This window comes from Pseudorasbora parva, chromosome 15 (assembly GCF_024679245.1).
Source record: "Pseudorasbora parva isolate DD20220531a chromosome 15, ASM2467924v1, whole genome shotgun sequence".
Taxonomy (NCBI): Eukaryota; Metazoa; Chordata; class Actinopteri; order Cypriniformes; family Gobionidae; genus Pseudorasbora; species Pseudorasbora parva.
This window is the reverse complement of record NC_090186.1, coordinates 9,935,698-9,961,526: the sequence shown is the minus strand read 5'-3', so window position 1 is coordinate 9,961,526 and position 25,829 is coordinate 9,935,698. Positions and strand designations below refer to the sequence as shown.

Genomic DNA, 25,829 nt, shown 5'->3' with positions numbered 1-25,829 from the left:
AGGCCAAGTTGATATGTAGGCTAGCCTACTTGCTATACGGTATTCTAATATAATATAAATATAATATAGTTGTATTCATAATATAATGTTTCTGCTAATGTTATAGCCTAATAAGCAATAAAAATAATTATGTTTATAATAATTAGATATTAGGCATATACGTCTAGGCCTATCAAATGCACTATAAATGAATAATAAAAACAAATTACACTTATGGAATGTTTATAATATTGCTAAAATAAATGATTATATGAATAGTAAAGAAAGAAAATATTATAATATTGATCGGTGTTGTATAATAATATATTAGCTATAATAGGCTATAACATAGAGTAGACATATAATATAATATAATATAATATAATATAATATAATATAATATAATATAATATAATATAATATAATGTTGCTGCTAATGTTGTTATAAAATAGGCCTAGCCTAATAATCAATAAGAATAATTATTAGTTATAGGTCCAAATGAATCAAATGCGCTAGAAATTAATTATAAAAAATAAAAACATATATAGGCTAACACTAGGTATGTTTACGGAATATTTATAATATAACCTAGCTAAAATAAAGGATTATACGAATAGTAAAGAATGAAAAATGATAATATTGATCGTTGTTGTATTCATAATATTATATTATTATATTATTAAAATAATAATAGTGTTTAAGTAAGAACTATTATTTGTTATTGTGTCCATATGAATCAAATGCGCTAGAAATGAATCTATTTTTCTTTATATAAATATAAACAGCATGTTTATGGGATATTTATAATATATCTAAGATAAAGCATTATTTTAGATATATTCCATAAAAAAAGAAATGTAAAAAATAGAAAGGCTGCAACGTACCCGGAAACGCGTAACCGAGGAAACGGATATACGCAACGTAGCGGAAGAAAAATGTATACAATGGCAATTTGGAAATCAATTAAGTTATGAAAAAAGAGCATTAATTGCCTTTCTTTGTGGTCGCTGTGTTATGGAATGGCGGACCGTGAGCTTTAGTGCACCGTCAGACGCCGCTGTTTTGCCTCGACGGGAACTGTTATTTGACGTGTCAGGCAGAAGGAGCAGGTATATTTATGACATCTGCTGAGCTTGACAATATAGCTGGAGTTCAGTGTTTAGATTTGTGTGTTACATATCGACAGAATAAACGCAGAGACTGGGCGGAAAGAGTCATGCAATTCAGTACGTGTAGCCTACACCACGAATACAGACATGCATTCTGTCGCACTACGAGTTTAAAATATCTTGTATGTTCTATAAATAACGCCAGTCTTATTTGTGTTAAATGACACTGTAAGATTAGCACGTTAGCTCTTAAATGCGCCGTGTATCTGTTATAGAGGTTATGTTGACGTGCATGTCATTACAGTAACGTCTGTCTTTTTCAATGCTTTCAAAGGCTACTTTGGAGAATGAGTTGATTATTTACGAGGGAATCCAGAGGAGGTTACAAATAAAAAGGCTGACTGGAAGATGCCAAGAAGAAAACAGCAGAATCCACAACCTGTCAAGTGTAAGCTGCTTTCTTTGTCGGCTAAACGATGTGCTTCGTTGCTCTCACATGCGTTTTTTGTTGTTGTAAGTGTTAACTAATTCACAGAAAGATTATAAAACTGGTCATGTGGTCTTTTCCTTGTAATAAACTAGAATATAATAGACTAGAATGCTACAAACTATAAATAAAGTAAACTATGACATATTTAGCCAAATTCTCCTAAATGTTTAAGTAATAACAGAGACATCTAGACTGTGTGGTTAGAGTATTATAATTCGTTTGTAATATAATTATAAACTAAATATAATTATAATAAATTATAATTACATGGTTAGTATTTTGTCAAGTCTCACTGAAACTAATAAATAAAATAATTCCACACTGCCATCTGTTTTGATTATCTTGATTTTGAATTGTGCTTCCAGGTGTCAGACAGGATTCTTCTGATGAGTTTGGATACACATATGCTGTGTATACGGTGTCTTAAAGTGTATTATGTGACTAACAAAACTAGGAGTTATTTCTGTGTTTGTATTAGATTGTGAAGAAGGCTGCATTTAGCCATTTGCACCGTGTAAAAAGTAATTTTAGATTTAGACTGTCATGGTAAATAATTTCATAATATTTTAATTGCTTTAGTGTAAACATAACTTGCTGCTAAATTATTGTTTGTTCATTGTTTGTTATTTTCTTCTTTAAAAAAGTGGTCAGTATTTTCAATGTCGCCCAGTAGATGGCAGTAAATCTACAGTAAAGCCAGAGTCAGTACTGCATAATGGGCTCCTTATTTTCCTTTTTTGTTAAATAAAGGTCACATTAAAACTGTCTTGGAAACATTTTACATTGCCTTCTTCATTTATCTTTACTATTTTCATGTATAGTAGTTTTTTATTTTTTTATACTTGTAACAACATATGAAAATCCATTACAGTTTAAAAAGCTAAGATCATCTCGCTGTTGTGAGAAAATGAAATATGAACTAACTTGATCTAAAATTAAGATTTCACAGATGTTATTGTATTTCCAATCAAGCTGTAATTTTTTCATAACTGTAAATTATGAAGAAAAAAAACACAAAAAAACGTATAAAAATATTTAATTGGAGCCGATCATTGTCTCCAGAAAATTAAATTTTAACCCCAGAATTTTATTAAACAATACATAAATTGTGACTTGGCTGAAATGAGAAATGAAATAAACCAATCAGAGTGTAAAAAAAGTATAATAATAATAATAAATGTTATTTGTGTTTTATATATATATATATATATATATATATATATATATATATATATATATATATATATATATATATATATATAAATTATTATTATTATTTTTTATTATTAATATTTTTTTATTATTATTATTATATATATATATATATATATTTTAAATTATTATTATTAAATGTGGCCCTTATTCCACAGGGCCAAAATGATGAGAGTTGATTAGTTGATTCATTTGTAATTGTTACAAATGAACATGATCCCACAAGTTGGTGTGCAGTTTCCTATTAATCTTTTTTGTACAATAAATTGAAGATTCAGTATTCTTCTTATGAATTTTACAGCAGCTGAATGAGTTTCATAGGGCCTTAGTACCAATTTAATTTAATAGCTGATAACATAAAATAAAGAATAAAATATATCATAAAAAATGAAATACAATTGTAGTATATTGCATACTTAACATCAACAGGCATTATCACAGAGGCAAGGACAGAAAGGGCTCACATACAAATATACATAGGTCAAGTTGCATGATCTTCTTCCAATAGACGCCGTTGTTGCTGTATTTAACCATGACCCTTTGCTTTCAGTGGATTCTGAAGATGGTTTAGGCACTGTACGTCCAGCAAGCCTTACCTTTGAGAGCGACTTTCTCCTGGGACAAGAACTCGAATTCTCAGATCCTGACAATGACAACAAGATCATAGGCCTTGAAAAGTTCTCAGGTGAGTTACTTAAGTTTCCCGACTTTGGTAGGGACGTGTTCTTGTTGTTCAAATTTTAATCTGCACCACTGTTTGAATGAGAATTGTGCCAGTTCTCATGCTAGGAAAATATTTTTTTTCTATTTCAAAGACCACATTTTGGAAACTAGTTCTTATTACAGGGTTCCCACCGTCATTGAAAATCTGGAAATATTTAGGAATTGTACAATAATATGTTATAGAATTTAACATACATTTCTAGTAAAAAACAAAAAAAAAACAAATATATATATATATTATTTAAAAAACTGAACTTAAAAAAAAACTTTTAAATTTTTTAATAAGTTTCTAGAAAAGTACTGAAAGGCACAATATGTAAGATATTTGAATTAAAATCTTAAAAAAAAAAAAAAATTACTAGAGCAATGTTATATATTTTGTTGACTTGTGTACTGACTGTACGTTTAAATCCAGAGAAATCAGCTATTTTAACCAGTACACGAACCGTGTCTGTGTATCACAACATTGTACCTGCGCTACTGTTGATTTCCAAAAACACAAAATATGCTTTAAAGGTGTCATGAACTGTCTTTAAAAAAAAAAATGATACTGTTGTTTGAGGTCAACTAATGACGTTCGTGTGGTTTTTACATTCAAAAACATCATAACTAATAAGTAATAGGCTATATTCTACACTGGTTTTGAGGCTCTCTCCAAAACGCTGGGTTTTGATGGGCGTGCAGCACTGAAGACTTGGAAGTAAACGCCCACGGCTAGGATTGGATAATATTTGCATATTTAATGAGCTGAAGCTCCACTGTCAGTTCACATGAAGGAGAGGAGATAATGAGGGAGAAGCGGCAACCAGAATGATTCTCTCGATCACAGGGCTCTTACAGGGCCCGGCCCGTGGCATAGCCGGAATAGGCAAATGCTAGGGGCGCCACTCGTCCATAGGGGCGCCAAAATGAGTGATTTTTTCGGTTTTATTACTACTACTTTTTATTAATATTAATTCAAAATATTACCAAAATAAAAACCTTAAATAATTCCCCTGACTCTTCCCAGACCACCGCATCAATCTCCTCCTGCCCAGCGAGTGCTTTAGAGTGTATTGAACGCGCGATCAGGGAATGGGAATTTGTTGTCGCGTCACCTCTCGCGCATCTAACAGACAGGAATGCTTTCGTTTTAATGTGCTTGTTCGTTCGCGCCAGACAAGAGAAAATTGCCTATTTATTTATGACGGATGGCCAATGTGTCAAAAAGACCGAAACCCTCTGATACAGGAAAGATAAGGAATAAGGGGATAAAGACAAATGAATGGGTAAAGTGATGAAATGAATGAACAGTTTATCTAAATGCATTATCTAAATATGACTGTTTGCTAATTAATTCCAGTTATTTTTACCTTTAACTTTAACTGTTCTGGGTGATTACAATCTGTAAAAAATCATGTCAATTGTTTATAAACATATATCATTTTTTTAATAGCCTTATTTTTTTGCTCAGTTGTGCAATTGTAAGGGGATATGGTGTTTTTTAAATTTATTTTCTGAAATTAGTAATATTTATATACAGGTTTATCTAAAATAGCTAAAAAATAAAATAAAATGCACACTAAATATAAAAATTTCTTAAAATGTTTAATTCATGGTGAAAACATGAGCATGCATAGTTTAGTGGGCAGCATCAATACCAATGTATGATATATACATACATACATACACACACACATTTTTGTATGCGTGTGTGTGTGTGTGTGTGTGTGTGTGTGTCTGTGTGTGTGTGTGTGTGTGTGTGTGTGTCCTTGTTTGTATTACATCGTGGGGACCAAATGTCCCCATATGGATAGCAAAAACCTGAGATCACCTACACTGTGGGAACCAGCCAGCGGTCCCCACTTTTCAAAAGGCTTATAAATCAAACAGGATGAGTTTTTTTGAGAAAGTAAAAATGCAGAAAGTTTCCTGTGATGGGTAGGTTTAGGGGCTGTGTGTGTGTGTGTGTGTGTGTGTGTGTGTGTGTGTGTGTGTGTGTGTGTGTGTGTGTGTGTGTGTGTGTGTGTGTGTGATGGGTAGGTTAAGGGGCAGGGGCAGTGTAAGGGGATAGAAAATACACTTTGCACGGTATAAAAACCATTACGTCTATGGAGAGTCCCCAAAAAGATAGTGAACCAGACATGTGTGTTTGTGTGTGTGTATTTTTTTTTTTAATTATAAAAACAACCAACATATAAAAACCTTGATACAAGGGGCACCAAGTAAAATCTTGAGTAGGGCAGCAAATTGGTCAGAGCCGGCCCTGGGCTCGTAAACGTCTTTATCAAACAAGCGCAATTATTTATTTCTCACTGACCCGCGATTGATTGGACTATTATTTTTATATTACACATAGCCCACAAGATCGGAAGATATAAGCGCGAACTGCATGCACACACATACAAGTTTGGCGCCCGCAATGAGAAACTGAGAGAGAATAGCAGAACGAGATCGGAATAAGAGATTCATCGGCCTGTCGGGCTTTGTGAGCCCTGGCCCAAATGTGTCTGAGTCCAGCGGGCTGAGGTATGTTTCTGTTAGACACGTACACATAAGCAAAACGATCTATAACAATGCAATTCTATCACACATCCAAACATGTTTTACTCACATGGTGTGTTGCACCATTCTTGTCAGATCCAAATCCAGCATCGGCCGGAGATTTTTTTATGAAGGATTCCGCATTGAACATGTCTTCCCCATGTGAGCTGGAACTTCATTAAAATAAAGTTCAACCACTCATTCCTAATATTAGGATCAGAAGGAAGCTTATGCAGCGACTGTTTTCTTCCACAACAAGGAATAATGCAATATCTTAATATTCCTCGATGTATTGTTGTTGACCAGCTGCTAGCACGAGCCCTCCATGAGTCGGTGGGCGGGGCTACTGAATTACATGTGCTCATAGAGGCGGTGTTTCGTCGCGCACTGACGTCAGTAGAAGCAAAGAACCGTTTGTTGAGCCTGGTGTCTATAACAGCTTTTCTTTGACTAACAAGGAACTTTTCAGCTCTGAAACGGATAATCTTATATTACCATGACATTTTATATATCAAAAGCTCAAGGAAAAGTTGATTCCTCAATTCATCACCCCTTTAATATAATGTTTTAAAGGGTTCATGAATTGAGAAATCAACTTTTCATTCAGCCTTTAATATATAAAAGTTAATTGTGATATAAGAATATCCTTTAAGTTTCAGAGCTGAAAAGTTCCTTGTGAGTCAGCTTGTGGTGAAACACCGCCCCTGCAGAAGAAGATCAACGCCTACTTCATCACTGCCTGTTTAGCCCCGTCCACCGATTCGCGCATGTAACATAGGCCTAGTGTTAAACCAGATCGAGCTACCAAGCAATAAACATGCTATAGAGGATTACAAAATATTGTGCAGTGCCAGGGCTCAACAGTAATGTACGGAAGCCCGTTTCTGCCACTAAATAAAAAAAAGAAGTAATTGCGACTTTTTATCTCAGAATTCTGAGTTATAAAGTTACAAATGCGTGGTATAAAGTCAGAATTCTGAGAAAAAACTATAAAACGGTATAAATTCACTATATCGTTAAAACACAACAACAATATAAAAACAATATAAATTCGAAAACAATATAAAATCACTATTCTGACTTTTTTTCTCAAAAACTCGAAATTGCGTGATATAAAGTAACAATTCTGACTTTTCTCAATCAGAATTGTGACTATCACGCAATTGCGAGTTTATATTTCAGAATTCTGACTTCATAACTCGCAATTGTGAGAGAAAAAGTCGCAATTACTCGTTTTATTTTTTTAATTTATTGGCTAAAATGGGCTACAGTCAGAAGTTATTTTTCTGTCAGTAAATCAAACCAGTGACTAAATGTCAGCTTCCGTTGTTTCTCTTAGTAGGATGAAAATAATCTATTATTTAACGGTGATTAAATTCTAATAAAAAAATGAACGAAGAAAGCTCCATTTGCAATCGCTTGAGCAGTGCGCGCTGAAGCTGTCAATCAAACAGCTTGATGGTATCAGTGACGCGTTAATCAGTGACTCCCGTTTTAAATAACGAATCTCTTAACTATCACGTTGGCACTGTTAGTTATGATGAAAGCTTGTGTACAGAAACTGAGCTGCAATGATGAGATCACTGCTTTCATGAGCTCAACGTGTGTGATCGGCTACAATGATCATCACTGCAACCTTTCACACCACGATCTTAATATAGATCTAAATATAATGCCACAGATCTAAATGTAATGTTATAGATCGAAATATAATGCTATAGATGAAATGTAATGCAACACTTTTCACAATTAGTTAACCATGAACTGTAATAGTAAAAACGCACTAAACGAGAGAGTAATACTTAGCTATTTCAAATGGAAAGACGTTAGCCAATCACAGCAGTGGGCGTTAACGCTGAACTCTCACAGCAGTCACGCCCCTTCAAAAAGAGCGCTAGGAGAAATCGTTTTATTTATAAATTATGACAATTTTTGATGTAAAAAGCATTCTAACATTAGACGTGTACCCCAGGAAACATCATAAAAAACATCATTGACAGAAAACAAGTCATTGTTATACAGATCAACTCAGTTAGTCTTATTGTTTAAAGCTGTCATGAACTGGCTTGTTTTATTAGTGGTGCTTGCGAACGAAGCATCACTATTGTTCTCCACCATACTTATTATTATTCCACACAACATTTCGGCGGCGCTACTCCTCCCACAGATTTTGTCACAGACCCATAGTTGTGATGTCAAAATGTGCGGCCTAATCGGGAATGGTGTGCTATATCTCTTCTAAGGGATCAGGGGTCCCCAGGGGCGAAAAAAGTAGCGAAAAAAATCCCATAGACATTTCATTGCGAAAAATTTTAACGACTCATAGCTCAGAGCGAGGATTTCGTAGAAACTCGTCCCTTATATGACATTTGAAGAGGCTGACAGGATCTGTCAGGACACACATCTCAACGCTATTAAGCCACGCCCTAGCAACCGTTTAAAGCTCCCTAACAACCGATCCCATAGACTTCAATTGAAAGAGATCAAAGGGGTATCTTTGGATAGAAGTGTCATAGAAACATAAGGGTGGGTTTGTTTGATTCAGGGCATCAACAGCCAATCACATATAACCTTCAACACTTCCTAGCCACGGCCTAGCAACCATTATCAAGCACCCTAGCAACCCAAATGTATGGTGGATATCTTCACATCTGAATTTCATTGAAGAATGGGGGTTGGTTTATATCATTCATACTGGCAAGAAGCTTTTGGGGTATCATTATGGGATGCTGCCAAGCCACTCCATAGCAATCAAACAGAGTACCCTAGCAACCATTTAGCTCTCTACATTAGAACATCATAGAGACATGGGGGTTGGTTTATATAATTTAAACTGGCAAGGTGATTTGGGGGTATCATTATTGGATGCTGCCACTCCATAGCAACCACCCAGAATACCCTAGCAACCACATAGCAACGCCATAGCAACCACCTCCAACACCCTACCAACTGCCTAGCAACCACCCAGAACACAAGAGCAACTGCCCAGCAATCGCCTGGAATACTTTAGCAACCGCCTAGCAACACCCTAGCAACCAATCAGAACACCCTAGCAACCACCCATAACACCTTAGCAACCGCCTAGCAACCACCCGGAGTACCTTAGCAAACCACAGAGCAACACCTTAGCAACCACCTAGAACACCTTAGCAACCACCTAACAACCACCCAAAATACTCTAGCAACCGCCTCGCAACCACCTAGAACACCCTAGCAAACGCCTAGCAACCACCCAGAATACCCTAGCAACTGCCTAGCAACCATCCAGAATACCCTAGCAATTGTTTAGCAACACCCTAGCAACCACATAGAACACCCTAGCAACAACCTAGCAACCACCAAGAATACCCGAACAAATGCCTAGCAACCAACCAGAATACCTTAGCAACCGCCTCAACACACCTTAGCAACAGGGCCCTGAATTTTGCCACTTTGCAAGCACCTCTCACAATTCCTTCAGGAATTGTACATTCTATTTTTTTTATACTGTTGTCTGAGGTCAACTAATTACGTTCGTGTGGTTCTTGCATCTGAGGGTTTTCTTGAACCAATCAGATAAGATTAACTCGAGAGTAAGGAAGCAGCTCATTTGATTGGCTCCAGAAGAAGGTGGACCCGCCTTCCTCCTCGCGCTTGTAAAACTCAGTCAGTGACAGAATTGTGCCAAAACTGTAAGCGCAGCTAAAAGAAAGACGGAACTGTACAAATGGGTTTATTTCGGGAGCCTTTTTTGCCCTACGCACACACAAGTCATTTAGACATTTGCAACAGTTTATTTTTCACACAAAGGTTGGTTTTACACGGTCAATCTATTTCGCATTTCCTGACGCCGTTGTTTTCACTTGCAAATCGATGTTCACTGGCGTGCAATGCTTTTGGCCGTATTTTGGCGAAAGAAACGTGTCAAAAGGGTAAGCGCAGAAAAATGGAAGTCAGAAGAATACAGATCATATTTATTTTGCATTAACATGAAGCTGCAGTTTCACAATAGATGATTTACACTCACGAATAACCGTAAAAGGCTGCAATTTTTTTTTTTCTTACACTAGAAAGGCAATTTACACCTTTACAAAACGTATCTTGCGCATGCAAATTTAATTTATGCTTGCAATCTAATGTACACTTTCACAAATCTTACCCTGCGCTTGCGATTCTTAAAGCATTAATTTACCTTCATACGTGTGTCTCATAGTAGCCACTGAACAAACGCACAGAAAAGCATTATAACATAACTTTCAAGACACTCAAATGTATATGTAATATGATAAAACAGCTCTGCGTTACCACACACACGACCGGAAGAAGCGTTCATCTGCGGTATAATAAAAGCCCCACTGCTCTCGAGCCGTGTATCGCCCCTTTTCTCTCATTAGCACTCGCTCCAGTGGCCTCATTACGCTCAACTCTGCTTCATACTAAAGTAACGCTAATAAATCTTTAATACATTAACTCATCTATGAATATGAGTTCTGCCTGAATGATCCTGTGAATCAATGTGTCATAAAGCTATGGCTTTGGTTTGAACAAGCACCCTCTAGCGGTAAAAATTACATAATGTGCCTTTAAATAATTGACTATGAATATTATATGATGGATACGGACACATCCTGAGGATTTAAAACATGCTTTAGATCAGTGGTTCTCAAACCTGTCCTGGAGGACCACTAGCCCTGCACATTTTGTATGTCTCCCTCATCTAACACCTAATTCTACTCAATAAGCTCATTAGTAGAGACTTCAAGACCTGAAATGGGTGTGTCGGATATAGGGAGACATACAAAATGTGCAGGGCTGGTGGTCCTCCAGGACAGGTTGGAGAACCACACTGCTTTAGATGATATATTGCTGGCATTCATAAAGGGCCATATGTGCTCAATGTGGGAATGGACATTAACTACAAAGACTGATGTTAGCGCTATTATGCAATCGTGCTGCATTTTGTCTGTCAGCAAGCAGATCTTTCATGTACAGATGGGAGAAGGGAGCCTACCGTCCTGGAAAATTATACTGGTTTTGGCATTTTGAAAGAACATACTATTTCAAAATGGCAAATCAGAAGAAAAAAAAATACAGTGTGCCACTGCTATTATATAAGGGTCATCAAGACAGTCATCACCATCAAGGACACATTATAATAAGGCATTTAGTCATCATCATCATCATCATCATCATCATCTCCTCTCAGGGTCTTTATCATAGTTTCCATCATCATCATCATCATCATCATCATCATCATCATCATCATCATCATCATCATCATCATCATCATCATCATCATCATCATCATCTCCCCCTCATCATCATCAGTAGGACCATTATAGTCATCATCATTATCATTAGTCTGGGTAATCATCCACCTGGGGTTTCTGAAACGGGCGATATAAAGGCCCGTTCAGACTTCAGACTCACACATTTCTACACAGAGCATGTGCATGAGGACAACGCTTGCAGAAGGAAAACGTTTCACAGAAACGCAGTGAGAAGAAACATTGTAGTCTTGTGTTTTGTTGGAGTACCAACTTTGAATAGTTTCTATTGGAATTTACTTAACATTTGTGCACTGGCTCAGGGGGTAAGTATAAATGCGAGAAAATATTTTTCAAAATATTTACCTCAGCTGTTGATATTCTGTGCAGAATTTGTACTTTCATTGTAGTTGTACTTTTAAGACAATTATAGATTCATATGATCTTTCATGAGAGGTTTTCCTAAACCATTTAGGAACTTATACATATTACAGATACTGAAATAGTGTTTCTGTTGTATTTGAATGCTTGCACACTGTCTCAGATTGCAGAAAACATATCTATACAGCTGCATAATGTAATGCAGTGTCCTGCTGTGGTCCTGTACAGCTGACATCAGTCTGCCTGGCTTCCCCCTGGGAGACGAGGAGAGCTCCCCCTTCAGCCGCCTCAGTATGGAGAGTGACGCTGACGACCTCCGCGCAACCGAAAGCGAGCGTGAAGAGAGGGTTTCTGAGTCTGCCTTTCCCTCTTACCTCTCTTGCAGGGGCTGTGGTCAGCTCCTGGAAGACCCCCTGGGACCCGGTATGGACTTGGTGGGGCCCTACTGCATGCGCTGCTGCAAAGAGAATGCGGACGGCGTTGTGGACAGGAAGCTCTGCGCGGGCTTAGGCTTACAAGTGGAGTCTGGAGGGGGAGGGAACGAGGGCGCTGGTGGCGAGGATGGCTCCCTGAAGCTTCACTCATGCACGCTCTGCGGTTTCACTTCACGCTACACTAACCACGTTAAGAGGCACATGAAGACACACAACGGCGAAAAGCCATACGGGTGTCCGCTGTGCTCCTATGCATCGGCACAACTTGTAAACCTGCAAAGGCACTTGCGCATACACACCGGAGAGAAGCCCTATAAATGCAATCACTGCACTTTTGCGTGCAGTTCCTTAGGGAACCTGAAGAGGCACCAGCGCATGCATGTAGCCGTAAGCCCTGGTCAGAGTGCCACTCAGCCTGTCAGTGGCAACTGTTTAAATCACACTACCGTGGGTCAGAAGGAAAAGGAAGCGGCTCCCGCTCCCGCCCCCACTGAAGGTAAGCAAGGTTCTGCTTTGTCCTACATTGAACAGAGTTTTACAAAGAGTTTTAATTCAATGTCCTTCAGTTGCAGGCGCTGTGCAGTCTGTCTCACGTCCCCGCGTGGGAAGAGATGGGAACTACTTGCAGAACTTTGATGACCTCAGACTTGCACAGCAGTCATCGACCGGAGTGTTGCAGTCAGGACAGGCTCCTTCTGAACCTGCCGCCTTACCCCACATGTTCTTCCCCTTCACTTGTCGTCTGTGCGGCATGGTCCTGGATGACGAGGACGGATCCTCTGCCCAGATCTGCGCCAAGTGCACCCTGGAGATGCTGACTAAGGACACAGCCGGATGCCCCGCTGAGCGAGGGGACAAGGTCTACACCTGTGCTGCCTGCCCTTTCCTCACCCACTACCCAAACCACCTGGCACGCCACATGAAGACCCACAGCGGAGAGAAGCCATACAAGTGCCCACAGTGCGACTACGCCTCCGCCCACTTCGACAACCTAAAGCGGCACCACCGAGTGCACACCGGCGAGAAACCCTACAAGTGCCACCTGTGTGACTATGCCTGCGGAAACCTGGCTAATCTCAAGAGGCACCAACGGGTGCATTCGGGCGCCAAACCATTTCAGTGTACAATTTGCAACTACAGCTGCAATCAGAGTATGAACCTGAAGAGGCACATGTTGCGCCACACGGGCGAGAAGCCCCATAAGTGCCAAGAGTGTGGCTACACCACTGGCCACTGGGACAACTACAAACGACACCAGAAGAAGCACAGCCTGACTACAGACGGCTGGGTTAAAGTGCAGATGCCTGAAAATGAGGAAGAGGTTGAGGACGAGGAAGAGGAGTAGCCTCTTCTTCTTGCAAGAGAGTCGTTCATATGAGATTTTACTGTAAGCTTTGTTTGTTGTTCATCTTTTTTTTGTGTGGCCAGAATTATTTTTGGAATTGTTCACAAGCTGCTACATGAAGTCATGCACAACATGAAAGACAGATACCTGAATGTCCTAATGTAGGGGTTGTCCAATCCTTCCCCTGGAAGTCCAACCTTCCCGCAGACTAAATAAACACATGAACCAGCTAATCAAGGATTTTTCCAAACTTCCTGGTGTGTTTGTGGGAGCTGGTTGACACTAAACTCTGCAGGAAGGTGGTCCTCCAGGAGCAGGATCGGACATTCCTGATTAATGCCTTTGAACAAGGCAAAATGTTTGTGTTACCCAAAGCTCTCTAAGAGCATCCTGAGCCTGATTGTGGTTCATTTATCAGTGCCAAACAGACACTACTGCACCACTGCCATCGGAAGTTGCTCTTTAGGCCTGGCACAAAGTTGCATGCACTTAATAGATCATTTTTCCATCTTCTCAACCATACTGGTGAAAATGCCTTCACAGATGAGCATTATGTTGTGATCTTTGATCATCTTGTTTTTGCTCTTAATAATTCTGGGGGATCGTGTTGCCTTTTATTGTTGTGTGTATTTTATTGACTGTGAAAAATGGCATTTGTCTGAGTTTACTTGAAGCATAGTGGATTTATGTGTCATGCTGAACATAGAGCTTTTATTTTTGTATGTGATTTTTTATCTCCGAGGAATGTTTGGCATGTACTTGCCACCCGTGGCATTGTTAGCTATACTGAAGGACGACGGTAAAAGTTAACCCTATTATGCAGTTAAACCTTAAGGTTGCCAAGAATATTGTAGGTGTGCGGTGCTTGAGTGTTTTCATGTTATTATGCAGTGGTTTCATTAATGCCTTAAATATCCTCAAATAAAACAGTTTGTGTTGAGACTTGCTTCACTTCTTTGTCTCACTTGTCATCTTTCAGTCAGAGCTGAAGTTACTAGTAGACCAGCAGGATGTGATTAAGATGCTGAGACAGGCAGTATGTAATCCTCACACTTTCATAATGAGAGCTGTAATCCCCCCCACGCTCTTCTGCGAAACAGCACCGCCACACATGCTAATGAAGACATAGCCCCGGGCGGCACCAGAGCACCAACAACTCTTGCAGTGATCTTTATGCTGTAAGATTGTGAGAATCAGTTTGAGCCTGTTTTGAGCCCAAAGCTTACATAAAAAGGAAATTTGACAATTTGATCTTTGAATGATGATTCACCTTATAGAAGGTCAAAAAGCTACAGTTCCTGCTACATGGTGTTTCTTTTTACCCTGCACCTTTTGTGGTAGGTTTCCTGTATGGGATTTTACTCACTAGCTAGTCATGAGTCAATGCATCTGGTGTGCATGCGGGAAAAAAATAAATGCAGCATCTCCAGGTTCTCCCTTGAGAGAACCCCCCCCCCACCCCTCGAAAAAATCATGAAAAGTCATGTTCACCCCTGTGATAATCTGACATGCTGAAATACCCATCATGCAAGTGTTATCAAACCAAAGAGAAAACTCACACACAAGAATAGCATTGTTTGGCACCTAAATTTATTGAAACCCAGAAGGCTCTAGTTCCCATTCTTGGATTTAAAATAAATCATGCTCATTAGGTTTATGAGAGATGTACAAGATTTAAGAGTACAAACGGTTTACCCTTTTCATCCTAGATGATGCTGCTGCTGCTGGTGAACATATGGAACATGGTAATCACAAAATACAGTCATCAGTTAAAAAAAAAAATCAGACATACAGCCCAAAGTATGACAAAATGAAAACAACCTTCGCGCATTAAACATTCTGCACATGGGGGAATCATCTGGAATGAAGGATATGGACATTTTGTTCAGTATGACTATCAATGCAGTCAAAACCCCAGCATAAATGTGAAATGCAGCCATTTCCCAAGCACCATGTGATCACAGTCCTCTGAGATGATTGCCACAATGTATTTAGTAAAATACAAAATGGATTTTATATGTATGTATGCATATATAAATGAAGAAGGAAAGTCTCGAATGATATTCTTCAAAATAAAGACAAAGACAATCACTGAAATTTAAATGTGAAATTTGTAAACCCTTCTTTTTCTACAATTTTGTAAACAGATAAATGTTAGTATTTATTTTTTATACAGCCTGGATTATATTTGATCAACTGTACTTGTTTGTAATATACTAAAGATAATACAGGTATTAGTAAATATTCAGAATACTTTTTTTAAATTGCATGTACATTTATAAAAGTGACATTACCATGAATTTACTTTTTTGTGCAAAATGCTTTAGTAAATTATAATTTTGGCATTTATGACAAACCTTTTTAATATATTGGTTCGAATAACAGAACACAGACAAAACGCAAAAAAAGAAAAGAACAATGACAAACGTTTCGCGAATGTTCCAGGATGTTTCCCCACAGTTATTCTCTCAATAAATACCTAAAGCCATCTACCTTTCTTAATACTGTGCAAAAAAAAAAAAAAAAAACTGGTTCAGCTAGTGCAAGTGGGCCTGCTGAAGCGAGATTCGGGACACAGCCGAGGCCAGAGTGAGAGAACTTGTGTCCGGCGCTACATTTTATTTTCATTTTGACAAGTTGAAATGTAAGGCGGTTGAATCAGCGTAAGGCAGAGAACAAACAGGCCACAATTTCATCTAGGTTATGCAATGAATATGCAGTAGGCATCAAGTCGAGTTAGCTGCAAGATTACCTCTCCTGAAAAAAAACAGGGAGATCTACCAAGCTATAGGTCGCTACCACACAACAGGTTGAGCAACATTGGCACACTGCACGACGCGAAGCGGACCACTTCTCTATTAAATAATAATCTCAATAGATTTTATAAGGAACATAACACAATTTGCTGGTATGGCCCTTGCTCGAATAGGCAACTACAGTTTAGGAGCAAGAGAAAATGAGATGACAGGAATTTGTGCCTGCAAGATGATGACATGAGAGGAAAAGCACAGTTTTGTGTCTCTACTAAGGAAGTACGATTCACTTTGATCACAGCCTAAATGAACATCTTTCCTGAATGCAGTAACTTGCCCTGAGGTGCCTATGTAACCCTCTATTAATTCAACCTTTGAAATCTCTAATTATGCCTAAAATCTGAAATTATCCAATTTTTGTTACTTTGAGTGAGCACTGAATCTGAGGCCTCTCATAAAACAAATGAGAGACTTCATAGGCCATTTCTTAGACCCTTAATGTGATGCTTTCAGAAAGGGGTTACAATATTGCAGAACTGGGCATCTATAACTACACTCCACGCAGAGAAACCGCTAAATGAATCCGACTCCTTCAGTCCAGTCTAAGAGGATGACTCCATCACAGGTCATCGTCCCCTATTCCTTCGAAAGCATAGTTTCCATGGAAATCATTGCCACTGATGTCACTGGCCGAGTTGGAAGAACTAAGTCCTCTCAGGGAGACAGAAGACAGCTTGGTCTGTGGAAATAAAAAAATAAAGAGAACAGGAGGTTTTTGTTAACTATTTAAAAATGTGTTGTTAGTTTGTGTTAAAAACATAAAATATAAATATTAGATGAAAAAACGAAGTTTAAATAGTAGGCCTACTAAAAATTACATTTAAAAAAGTGCTAGTAACAAAAAAGTACTAAAATTGTCGTCGTCCCACAGTGCATCCTGGTGCAATCATCACTTCACCAGGTAAACACATACATGGCCATCTATGTGATGTAAAGGAAAACGGGACTCATCGGACCAGGCAACCCTTTTCTACTGCCCCAAGGTCCATTTCTAATGCTTGTGCGCTCTTTCGGCGGTGGACACGGGTCATCACAGGTGCTCTGATTGGTCTGCAGCTTCACAGCACCATACGCAGCAGAGTGTGATGCACTATGTATTGACACATTCCTCCCATAACTATCATTAAAATTTGATGCGACTTTTGCAACAGTAGACCTTCTGTTTGCCCTTGTCATAGTCACTCAAATCTTTATATCATTCCCTTTTCTCCTGCATCCAACACATTGATTCCGAGAGCTGATTGTTTGCTTACCATCTAATCTAGCCAGATCTTAATATGTGGCTTCACCTGTGACTGGTCATAATGTTTTGGCTCATCAGAGACATACATATACATATATACACGGAGAAAAAAAAGTTGCTTTTTGGTTTTAAATTGGCAAATGCTTGAGAATACATGATTGGATCATTATTGCAGTGATTTTTATGTTTCTAGCATGTTGTATGTTTAGAATCATTTTCACACATGAATTGGCACCTCACATTTTCATTTTCATTTTCACACATAAATTGAAAGTCTTTGTCAATATAAGATCTGGACCAAAAATTGAGGCAAAGCCTTTCAATTAATTTAAGGTCTGAACTGTGTGAAAATTATTCTTCATTCTCCCTCGCAACTATCCTTCACAATTTGAGCCTGATGAATCTTGATACGGTCATCCTGTAATACAGCCATGATGTGTCTTCCTGCATGGTTGTTTTAGAAATGAAAAGCTACACACTCCATCAATTAGGGTTGGAAGACGTATTGGCAAACATACAACATGCTAGAAACATAAAAATCACTGCAATAATGGTCCAATCAGTGACTCAATTGCCATTTTAAATCCAAAAAGCAACTTTTTTTGGACGGAGAGTCTTTCTCTGTATGTGTGTGTGTGTGTGTGTGTGGTTGTTTTTGTGAAATATCAGGACACAAATGTGTATAATGACATAGGTATGACAAGGAGAGAGTGAAATACGAGAACATTTCCCATGTCCCTATTTTTCAAAATGCTTATAAATCATACCGAATTAGTTTTTTTTTTTTTTTTTTTGAGAAAGTAAAAATGCAGAATGTTTCCTGTGATGGGTAAGTTTAGGAGCAGGGGCAGTGTAAGGAGATAGTTTTTATACTGTTTAAACTGTATTTTCTATTACACCTATGGAATGTCCCCACATTTCACAAAAACAAATATGTGTGTGTGTATAAGATATTTACATTGCAAGTTGATAATAAGGAAATGAAAAAAACTCACAGAGAGTTTGACTACTTGTTCACAGCTGGGATCAGGGGAATCCTAAAAAATATTCATGCAAATCACATATTAACAATGGTACATGTTCCATATCAAAAGTAGAGCTGTTCTATATTAGCTGAAACCTCCATGCCCACCAGTAATGGAGGAGACTTCACAGCTTGCTGACTGTCAGACCGCTGGAACGTGCCGTTCAGTCGCTTCTTCTGCATCTGCTGGAAACACATCACAATCACAAACTTAGAGAAAAAGAGGGCGAGAATGCTCTTCAAATGAACATTGCCACATTTGTCCTCATAAAACACATTCCTTGTCTTATTGTGCAGGATTCGTTTTTTATTAAAGTGCAATAAATTGAAAACAACAACAAAAAATAGTTGTTTTGCACTGAAACCAATTTCATGGCGTTTTTTTGCAGTGCTTTTGACAGATTCATTTAATTGAAAATCCAATTTCACATATGCCACATTAAGCATATTATCCTAAAAGGGTTTATCATGCCGGTTCCACGTGACAAAAACTAAAACACAGACACATCACCCAACTGTAAGATATTCCAACAGATATTTGTCAGGTCTTTACAAGTAAGCAAACATAGACCAAGTGACCTTTTTAATGCTTCCGCCAGATTTCTTCACCATTAGCTCATCCACCATAGACTGCAGACAGATACTCATCATGATGGCCTGGGGAAAAAACAAAAAGTCCCTTAGTCCAGTGGTCTAACCTCAGTGATCACTTGTAGCATTTTCTGACGATTGATTTTGTACTGACCTGTGGACTGGTGATAGTGACCCACTGCAGACGATCTTTGCTCATCAAGTACTCGAAGGCCAGCTCTAGTTTCACATCACATTTACTGGAACTGCTTGGGTTTGCGGTACCGTTGGCCACAGGCACCTGCTGTAGAGTCAAACCAGGTCATCACAAATACGATCATGATAATCATTGTTATTTGTGTCGAGGCAATTACAGCGGCCGTTACTAAACTCCTCTACGCGGCAATTACTTTCAAAGCTCAATTAGTCATCATTAGCTCTGCTCTAAATGTCATCGTCCTCATAATTACATTGCATCACGAGCACAAAACACAAAAGTGTCTCATTAGAATTGTCTCAGATGTCACAATACAGACAATTTATTTACACAGACAAAGGAAACTCTCTTCAGTCCCATTAGAAAGACATGGCTATGCAGTCCCAGCATCCTCATCCTCGGGTCTTGATCTCAGGACGGCCATTCTGAGCTCATTAGTAACACAAACTCTGTTATTCTAGTCCACAGACCAAGCCAAGACCACTGCAGAGTGGAGCATAGACGACTTCCACTCTCCAATGAAACAGCAGAACCTGCATTCATTTTAGAAAGTTAATTTACATCATCTTTATTTTGTTTCTAGTATATTAAAATGGCTGCAGTGCAAACGCACGGCAGGAGTCCCATGAAATAAATATGAATGGATAGGTGGATGAGTGTCTAGTATCTGACAGTTTTAAGTGAGCCACAAGACAAAGAGCGCAGTGTCTTTTCCTGCTGTAAGTGGCTTTTTGGTCATCCAAGTTGCAACTTCCCATTTTCAGAAATAGACCAACCAGACATGCCTGAAGGGACAGTCACAGAAGGAATTTGGAGAAGAGTTGTCTGGAGATGTAAAACTAAGTTTTCCTTGCTTTAAAACGTAGTACAGATCATTTGGAAAAATAAGGGGTTTTAAAGTTTACTGAATAATATTTTAATTAAAAAAGTCTCTTTTATAAAGATTTCAAACCACGCTAACATGAAACGAACGGAGTGTCTATTTACACCAAGTGCAAATAGTGTGCCTTGTTGGCAAGTGCTAGTCGCACTAGCTCCTGGTTGGGCCTAACAAGATTTTAAAAAACATATGCATATTTTAATGTCTTCAGTGATGTAGTCAGTAGATCGACCCAGGTTTGAATCCACCTTTTGCTGAGCTCACTCTTCTCCCTTTTCCCATCACATTGGAAAGGCATTTACTTCCAATAAAAAAATAAGAAAATGTTGTAAAAGTGGAAATAAATTGCCTAATAAAATGTTTAATAATAATAAAAAACATTTGTTGGGTAGGGTTAGGGGGGGGGGGGGGGGGGGGGCTTTTATTGTCCCATTAAGGCTGCATCCATTTAATAATTTTAATAAATAATCATTTACACTCTATGATTTAATTGCATCCTGTTAATGTTCAACAATACTGAGGAGCAAACAGTATGTATCTGTCAAAATTAAGCATAAATAGCATCTAATTACTATTTACACATATTGCAAAGAACTGCAACTTTTACGTGGTGTAAATATAATTATTTTCACTTAGTATGCTATTTAACTTAATAAATAGCATCTACAGCCATTTTCACTCAGTGTAAATAGTATCTAGTTGCTATTTACACTTAGTGCAGATAGTGATCGATGCTATTTACAACAAGTTTAAAAAATTGGACAAGGGCCAAAAAGGGTTTTATTACATTTATCACATAGAATGCAATAGGACGTTTCTGAATTGTTAAACCCGGATGCACACTGTGTGATTTTGGCCACGATTTGGCCGTCTGAGACAAATTTAGCAAATCCTAAAAGATTCCTCTGATCCTAGGCTAAAATCTGACGTCTTTGGTCGTTAGTTTGACATGTTCACCGGCAGCCGATTAATGAGCGCTGCGATCAAATTTTACCTCAGACTAAATTCTGGCAGTGTCAGAAGATTTGGCACACAATCCTGCAGTGTGACTTCTCCTACGACGACAGTCAAATATCTCCGTTTTTCAAGACAAACTATGACCAAAACGAGAGCTGGAGATTTCTTTGTAGCCAGCATTTCAGTCTTGCGTGTAATGTAGCTCACTGTCACCGAACGTGTCATTCATTGATAATATAAAACTCCAGACGAGTTTTCTGATGCGTGTCCGTCTTTAGCGCGCCTTCACTATCGTACAGTCTGACATTAATGCCAAGATTTTACAGTGTGACATGGCTTACGCTGGGGATCATGTTCGTACAGTCTGACAAGGGACAGTCGCAAAGGATTTTGAAAAATTACACAGTGTGCAGGACCCATTAGTTGATGAATTTAGTAATAGCCACTGCCTAAAATGAAATGCTGCTTGACTGTTTCATTTAAAACAAACAAATAAAAGTGTCTTAATTATGTCTAAAAACAAACAAACTGTTCTTTCTTCAAAAACATTTGACTTCACAGGGTCAATGACCTCTCATAACTATTGAAATACCTGAGAAAGGACTCTGGTACTGTGAAACTGCTGAATTACAAGCTTTTGTGCCAATCAGACTCTGCAAGACACATACTAAATGGTACCAGTTGTTTTTAATCTTAAGCTTGTATGACTGTTGTTAAATGCTGGGTCCAGAATACACAAAAGTCACTGTCCGATTATGCAATTTTGGGTTTTAAATTCTTGCCGTGTCATGGACAAGAAATGTGTCAGATAGGGTTGCCAGGTCTGTGCAACAAAAGTAACCTAATGGCCAGCCAAAAGTAGCCCAAAAATAGCCAAATGCAATTTTCTCTGTATGGGGCGGCCAAATTCTCCATTGAATTTGAATGTCTGGTGGGTATGTCGGGGTGTTGGAGCACTGAAATCTTGCAGGGATGGAAATCAACCCATATAATTTTTTTTTTGTGTGTGTGTCCCTTTAAATGGAAATGAGCTGAAGAGGGTGGAGCTTCAAGAGCTCACGTTAGCAGCTATGAAAAGGTTTATGTCGAGTCGCACAATGATGGAGAGGCTCAAGAAGAAGTGATCAAATGTAGAATGCAACAGGATGTTCCTGAAAGGTTACTTGATGAATTTATGTAATTGATGTGGAGTTAACAATCTTCAAGTCATTGATTAGCATATTCTGTCATGATAATCTATAAATCACTTGTGTGGGAACTGTTGTAAGATGCACAGAGCCAGATAATATATGCTGCATGAAGATAGAACATGTATAGTTTATAACTTATGCTGTCATCTTGCTTTTATGACATGCTATTGCAGCTACCGTATTGCAATAAATGTTAAAAGACGGATGCAACAGCTTGAGCTGCCAAATGTGCTCTATTACAACAACTCTTCCTCTTCTCTAAGGCAGCCCAACATGGCCTTAACCCCTTTGTTGCGTGTTCACGGGGGCAGGGTTTATATACATTTTAGGGTTTATGATGTCCCCAAACTATAAAGAAGCATGTTGTAGTCCTCATCAGCCGTTTGTTGTAGTCCTTAAAAAGTGATTTCTCTAAAAGTAAATATTTCCCTTTGCATTGAACTTTGAGAGTCGTAACTTTGCAGATGTTGTTTATATAACAGCAACATAACACACTAAAGTTAAAAAGTTAAATTATAATCAAGGACCCCTTTAAGACTTTTACAATAAAAAGACTTCTTTTATCAAACTTACAGATGAAGTGACCCGCCAGCATCTCATGCGCGTGACTTTGAAGCTGCCCTCTTTCATCTGTTCGCTGGGCAGTTTGACATGAAAGTTGAGTTCATTATTGCCGGCACCGACTATAACATGACAGCCCTTCTCTGGAAAATCTGTGATGCAGGGATCAAACTTGATATAGCCGTAGTACTTCAGTGTCTGAGCCAATCTGATGAACTGTGTGGAGAAACATGTTTAGATACACAGATGGTAATCTAACAGACACAAAGCACTAGATTAACAAAGCTTCACCATTATACAGTCCGGTCTGAGAATGGACTTCAGCTTTAATAGAAGCAGTCAATTTCTTTCCAGCTCAAAGACACTAGGGAGATCAAATAACGTGTGTGGTGGAGCTCAGCCGTACCTCCTTTTTTGAGCCCTTTTCCTGCAGGGATTTCAGCTGTCTGTGCTGCTCTTTGTTCACAAGGATCCATCCCCGCTCTATGTCAGAAACCGTCTGAGTGGAAGAAGAGGGGGGAAAAAGTGGTTTATTTCACTCTGAACTTGACTTTTGAATAAATTATGTGGTTTTTAAAGGAGATTTGTGAATGTTTTAATGATAAAACAATCTTCAATCCCAGCTCAATATGCAGTCAGTTTAGTTTTCTATTTCTAGTTTCAATTTAATTTGCATGCAATCCTTTAAAATGTTCTAGATTCAGTATTCAATTTGTTAATATTAGTTTCATTGTAACATGAACTAACAATGAACAACATTTGATATATGTATATCTTAATTTATGTTAGTTAAACTCACTGTTGTTCATTGTTAATTCATGTTAGTTTTTAATACAAAATCATTTTATTATCTTAATTATCTTATGCATTACATATCATAAACTAACATTATAGAATAACAATTGTTAGTTCATGATACCTAATGATGCATTAAATTATGTAAACAAATTGAGCACTATTGTAAATTCTACCGTTTCAGTATTTTATGGCTTTGGAAGTTAATACACCAAAAGCAAAGGTAAAACACAACTGGCATTATGTTAAAATGTTTAACGTTGCATTCATTTATCAGTAGTCTAGTGTTACTGTTATTCAGTAAAATAACCAAATGCAGATGGGTTGTCAGTTTTATTACACAACTTATTTTATGCCCATTTTTATTTTATTTTAGTTAGCGTTATAGTCATAAGAATGACAAGATGAATGTAAGGTTAAGGTCTGTATTTTTATTTCAGTTAATATAAACGCTGACAAAGAATTATAACCAAGCCATTTTTAGATGATTCCCACAAAGAGTAAATAACTATGTAAAAAGAAATGACCAATGAGAACACAAGCCACAATATTTGCCAGAACCATTACACACATTGACAACTTTTTGTGCGATGGACCACACACAGAGTACCTTTAAAAATTGTTACCTGAGCATATAACAAGTTGAGTCCCACACGGTCATCCATGACATCACTGTCGTACGCTGTGTCCCAATAGCTAAGAATAGGACAGGAGACAATAATGATTTGAAAGTTATTTTAGGCACATAATATAATTTACCTTTGTCCTCTTTGATCACATCTGCTGTCTGATGTATCATCTAAAACAATTAAGCGCTACAATTACTGCCTTCTACTGCATAATCACACCCTTTATGCACACATGCCTGAGGACCTAACAAGAAGAAAGCTTAACAATAGTCTACAAAACATTCAATTAAATCTTCCATGAAGTAAAACAGACAAAAGAAGAGATCTGTCCTGAAATGAAACATCTGCCTATCTATATGGAAATAGTATCTTATATGCTCTTGAACAAATGCTGCTGCAGTGTTTTTCTCCATTTGACCAGAAGCAAATGACAATCTGGCAAACAAGCAATCTTCAGCTCAATGGCCGTCCATATGTCAAAAACTATTCTCATCACACTTTGTACAGAAATGGTAAAAACGTTTTAGCAGAGTTTGTAATGGCACAGAGATACAATCGAGCATAACAATAGATATTGTTCACATAGCATCCAATACTTGACATCCGTTAAATCTCATTTGAAAGCTTTTAGCAGGCGATGCTTGCATATTTTTAACCCTAGAAGGCATAAGAACACTGAGATTTTTGAGACATTTTAATCAAAATAAGAATGTTTATTTATATGATATTCCATGAATTCTTCAAAAAAAAAAAAAACATGTTTTTTTGACCTTCATAAATGCCATTTATATATTTCTTGGTCATAAGATGGCAAATTTTGTTTGTATCACTACCTCAAGATATTCATCATTTCCTATGGAATTTTTCAATCAATAATATTTATTTTCTTGAAATTTAATTGATTACTTAAAAATCTGTTTTGACTTATTTGCCCTGAGCCAAGAATTTGCCAATCATCACGTGTCTGAATACACACATCTCCATATCATATAGTAGGTGGAAAACTGCATGTGACCTTCTACTTCTGCCAAGTTTCTGAAGTTCACATGCAATAGACACAACTGGCCATGGAACATGGGAGAGGAGCTCACTCAACTCACATGACATGGCAGCGGATGTAGAACATTCAGACTGCATTCATACTATATAAACATACATGCTAGATAATACTTTATTCATACTATATACATGTATGCTTTTTTAATGGTCATGAAGTTCTCAGATGTAGAACACACTGTCTGAAAAGATCATTTTCATGTGGTCTGCGAGAAATGTGGGTAGTGAAGGTTCAGACTCTTATATACTCTATAGTGAATCTAAATTAGTTTAAGAAAAAGTACAACTGCATTTTTAAAAAATAAGTAATTTTTTTGTAATGCATATTTGGGAGAAAAGTGGAAAAATAAACATGTATGATACATTAAAACATTTGTGTAACATCAATTCATTGTATTATTTTTTAATAAGACAAAAGACATGAGAACATTATGTGAAATGTGTATTTCTC

The 25,829-nt window shown here is 37.8% G+C and overlaps 2 protein-coding genes across 5 annotated transcripts in view; one reads left to right on the top strand and one right to left on the bottom strand.

The window, feature by feature from the left end:
* Positions 1-878: 878 nt before the first annotated feature.
* Positions 879-14,383, top strand: znf513a (zinc finger protein 513a). 3 transcript variants are annotated; one of them, XM_067417059.1, is made up of 5 exons: positions 879-1,089; positions 1,424-1,537; positions 3,342-3,476; positions 11,893-12,594; positions 12,671-14,383. In XM_067417059.1, exons 2-5 carry the CDS (start codon positions 1,498-1,500, stop codon positions 13,441-13,443), a joined length of 1,650 nt encoding a protein of 549 aa, XP_067273160.1. In that variant the 5' UTR covers positions 879-1,089; positions 1,424-1,497; the 3' UTR covers positions 13,444-14,383. The 3 variants fall into 3 exon arrangements, with proteins under 3 accessions (XP_067273160.1, XP_067273158.1, XP_067273159.1); XM_067417057.1 differs by having other exon boundaries at positions 12,665-14,383; XM_067417058.1 differs by having other exon boundaries at positions 879-1,206; positions 12,665-14,383.
* Positions 14,384-15,011: 628 nt separating this feature from the next.
* snx17 (sorting nexin 17) overlaps positions 15,012-25,829 on the bottom strand; it is a 38,734-nt gene continuing 27,916 nt past the window's right edge. Inside the window, exons 8-15 of one of the 2 annotated variants that reach the window (XM_067417054.1) lie at positions 24,320-24,389; positions 23,305-23,397; positions 22,911-23,114; positions 19,269-19,397; positions 19,103-19,180; positions 18,632-18,709; positions 18,495-18,536; positions 15,012-16,935 (exon numbers count right to left, since the gene is read on the bottom strand). In XM_067417054.1, the coding sequence (XP_067273155.1) occupies positions 16,816-16,935; positions 18,495-18,536; positions 18,632-18,709; positions 19,103-19,180; positions 19,269-19,397; positions 22,911-23,114; positions 23,305-23,397; positions 24,320-24,389 (814 nt within the window). In that variant the 3' untranslated portion in view covers positions 15,012-16,815. The remainder of the gene's footprint in view (positions 16,936-18,494; positions 18,537-18,631; positions 18,710-19,102; positions 19,181-19,268; positions 19,398-22,910; positions 23,115-23,304; positions 23,398-24,319; positions 24,390-25,829) is intronic. The other variant, XM_067417055.1, reaches the window with a different exon arrangement.

What these genes read in the sequence shown, in the direction of transcription:
- znf513a (XM_067417057.1), top strand. Translation starts at nt 1,498, where the DNA reads ATGCCAAGAAGAAAACAGCAGAATCCACAACCTGTCAAGT. An exon ending in GAATCCACAACCTGTCAAGT is followed by an intron (nt 1,538 to 3,341) that starts GTAAGCTGCTTT and finishes CTTTGCTTTCAG; the next exon opens with TGGATTCTGAAGATGGTTTA. An exon ending in AGGCCTTGAAAAGTTCTCAG is followed by an intron (nt 3,477 to 11,892) that starts GTGAGTTACTTA and finishes GGTCCTGTACAG; the next exon opens with CTGACATCAGTCTGCCTGGC.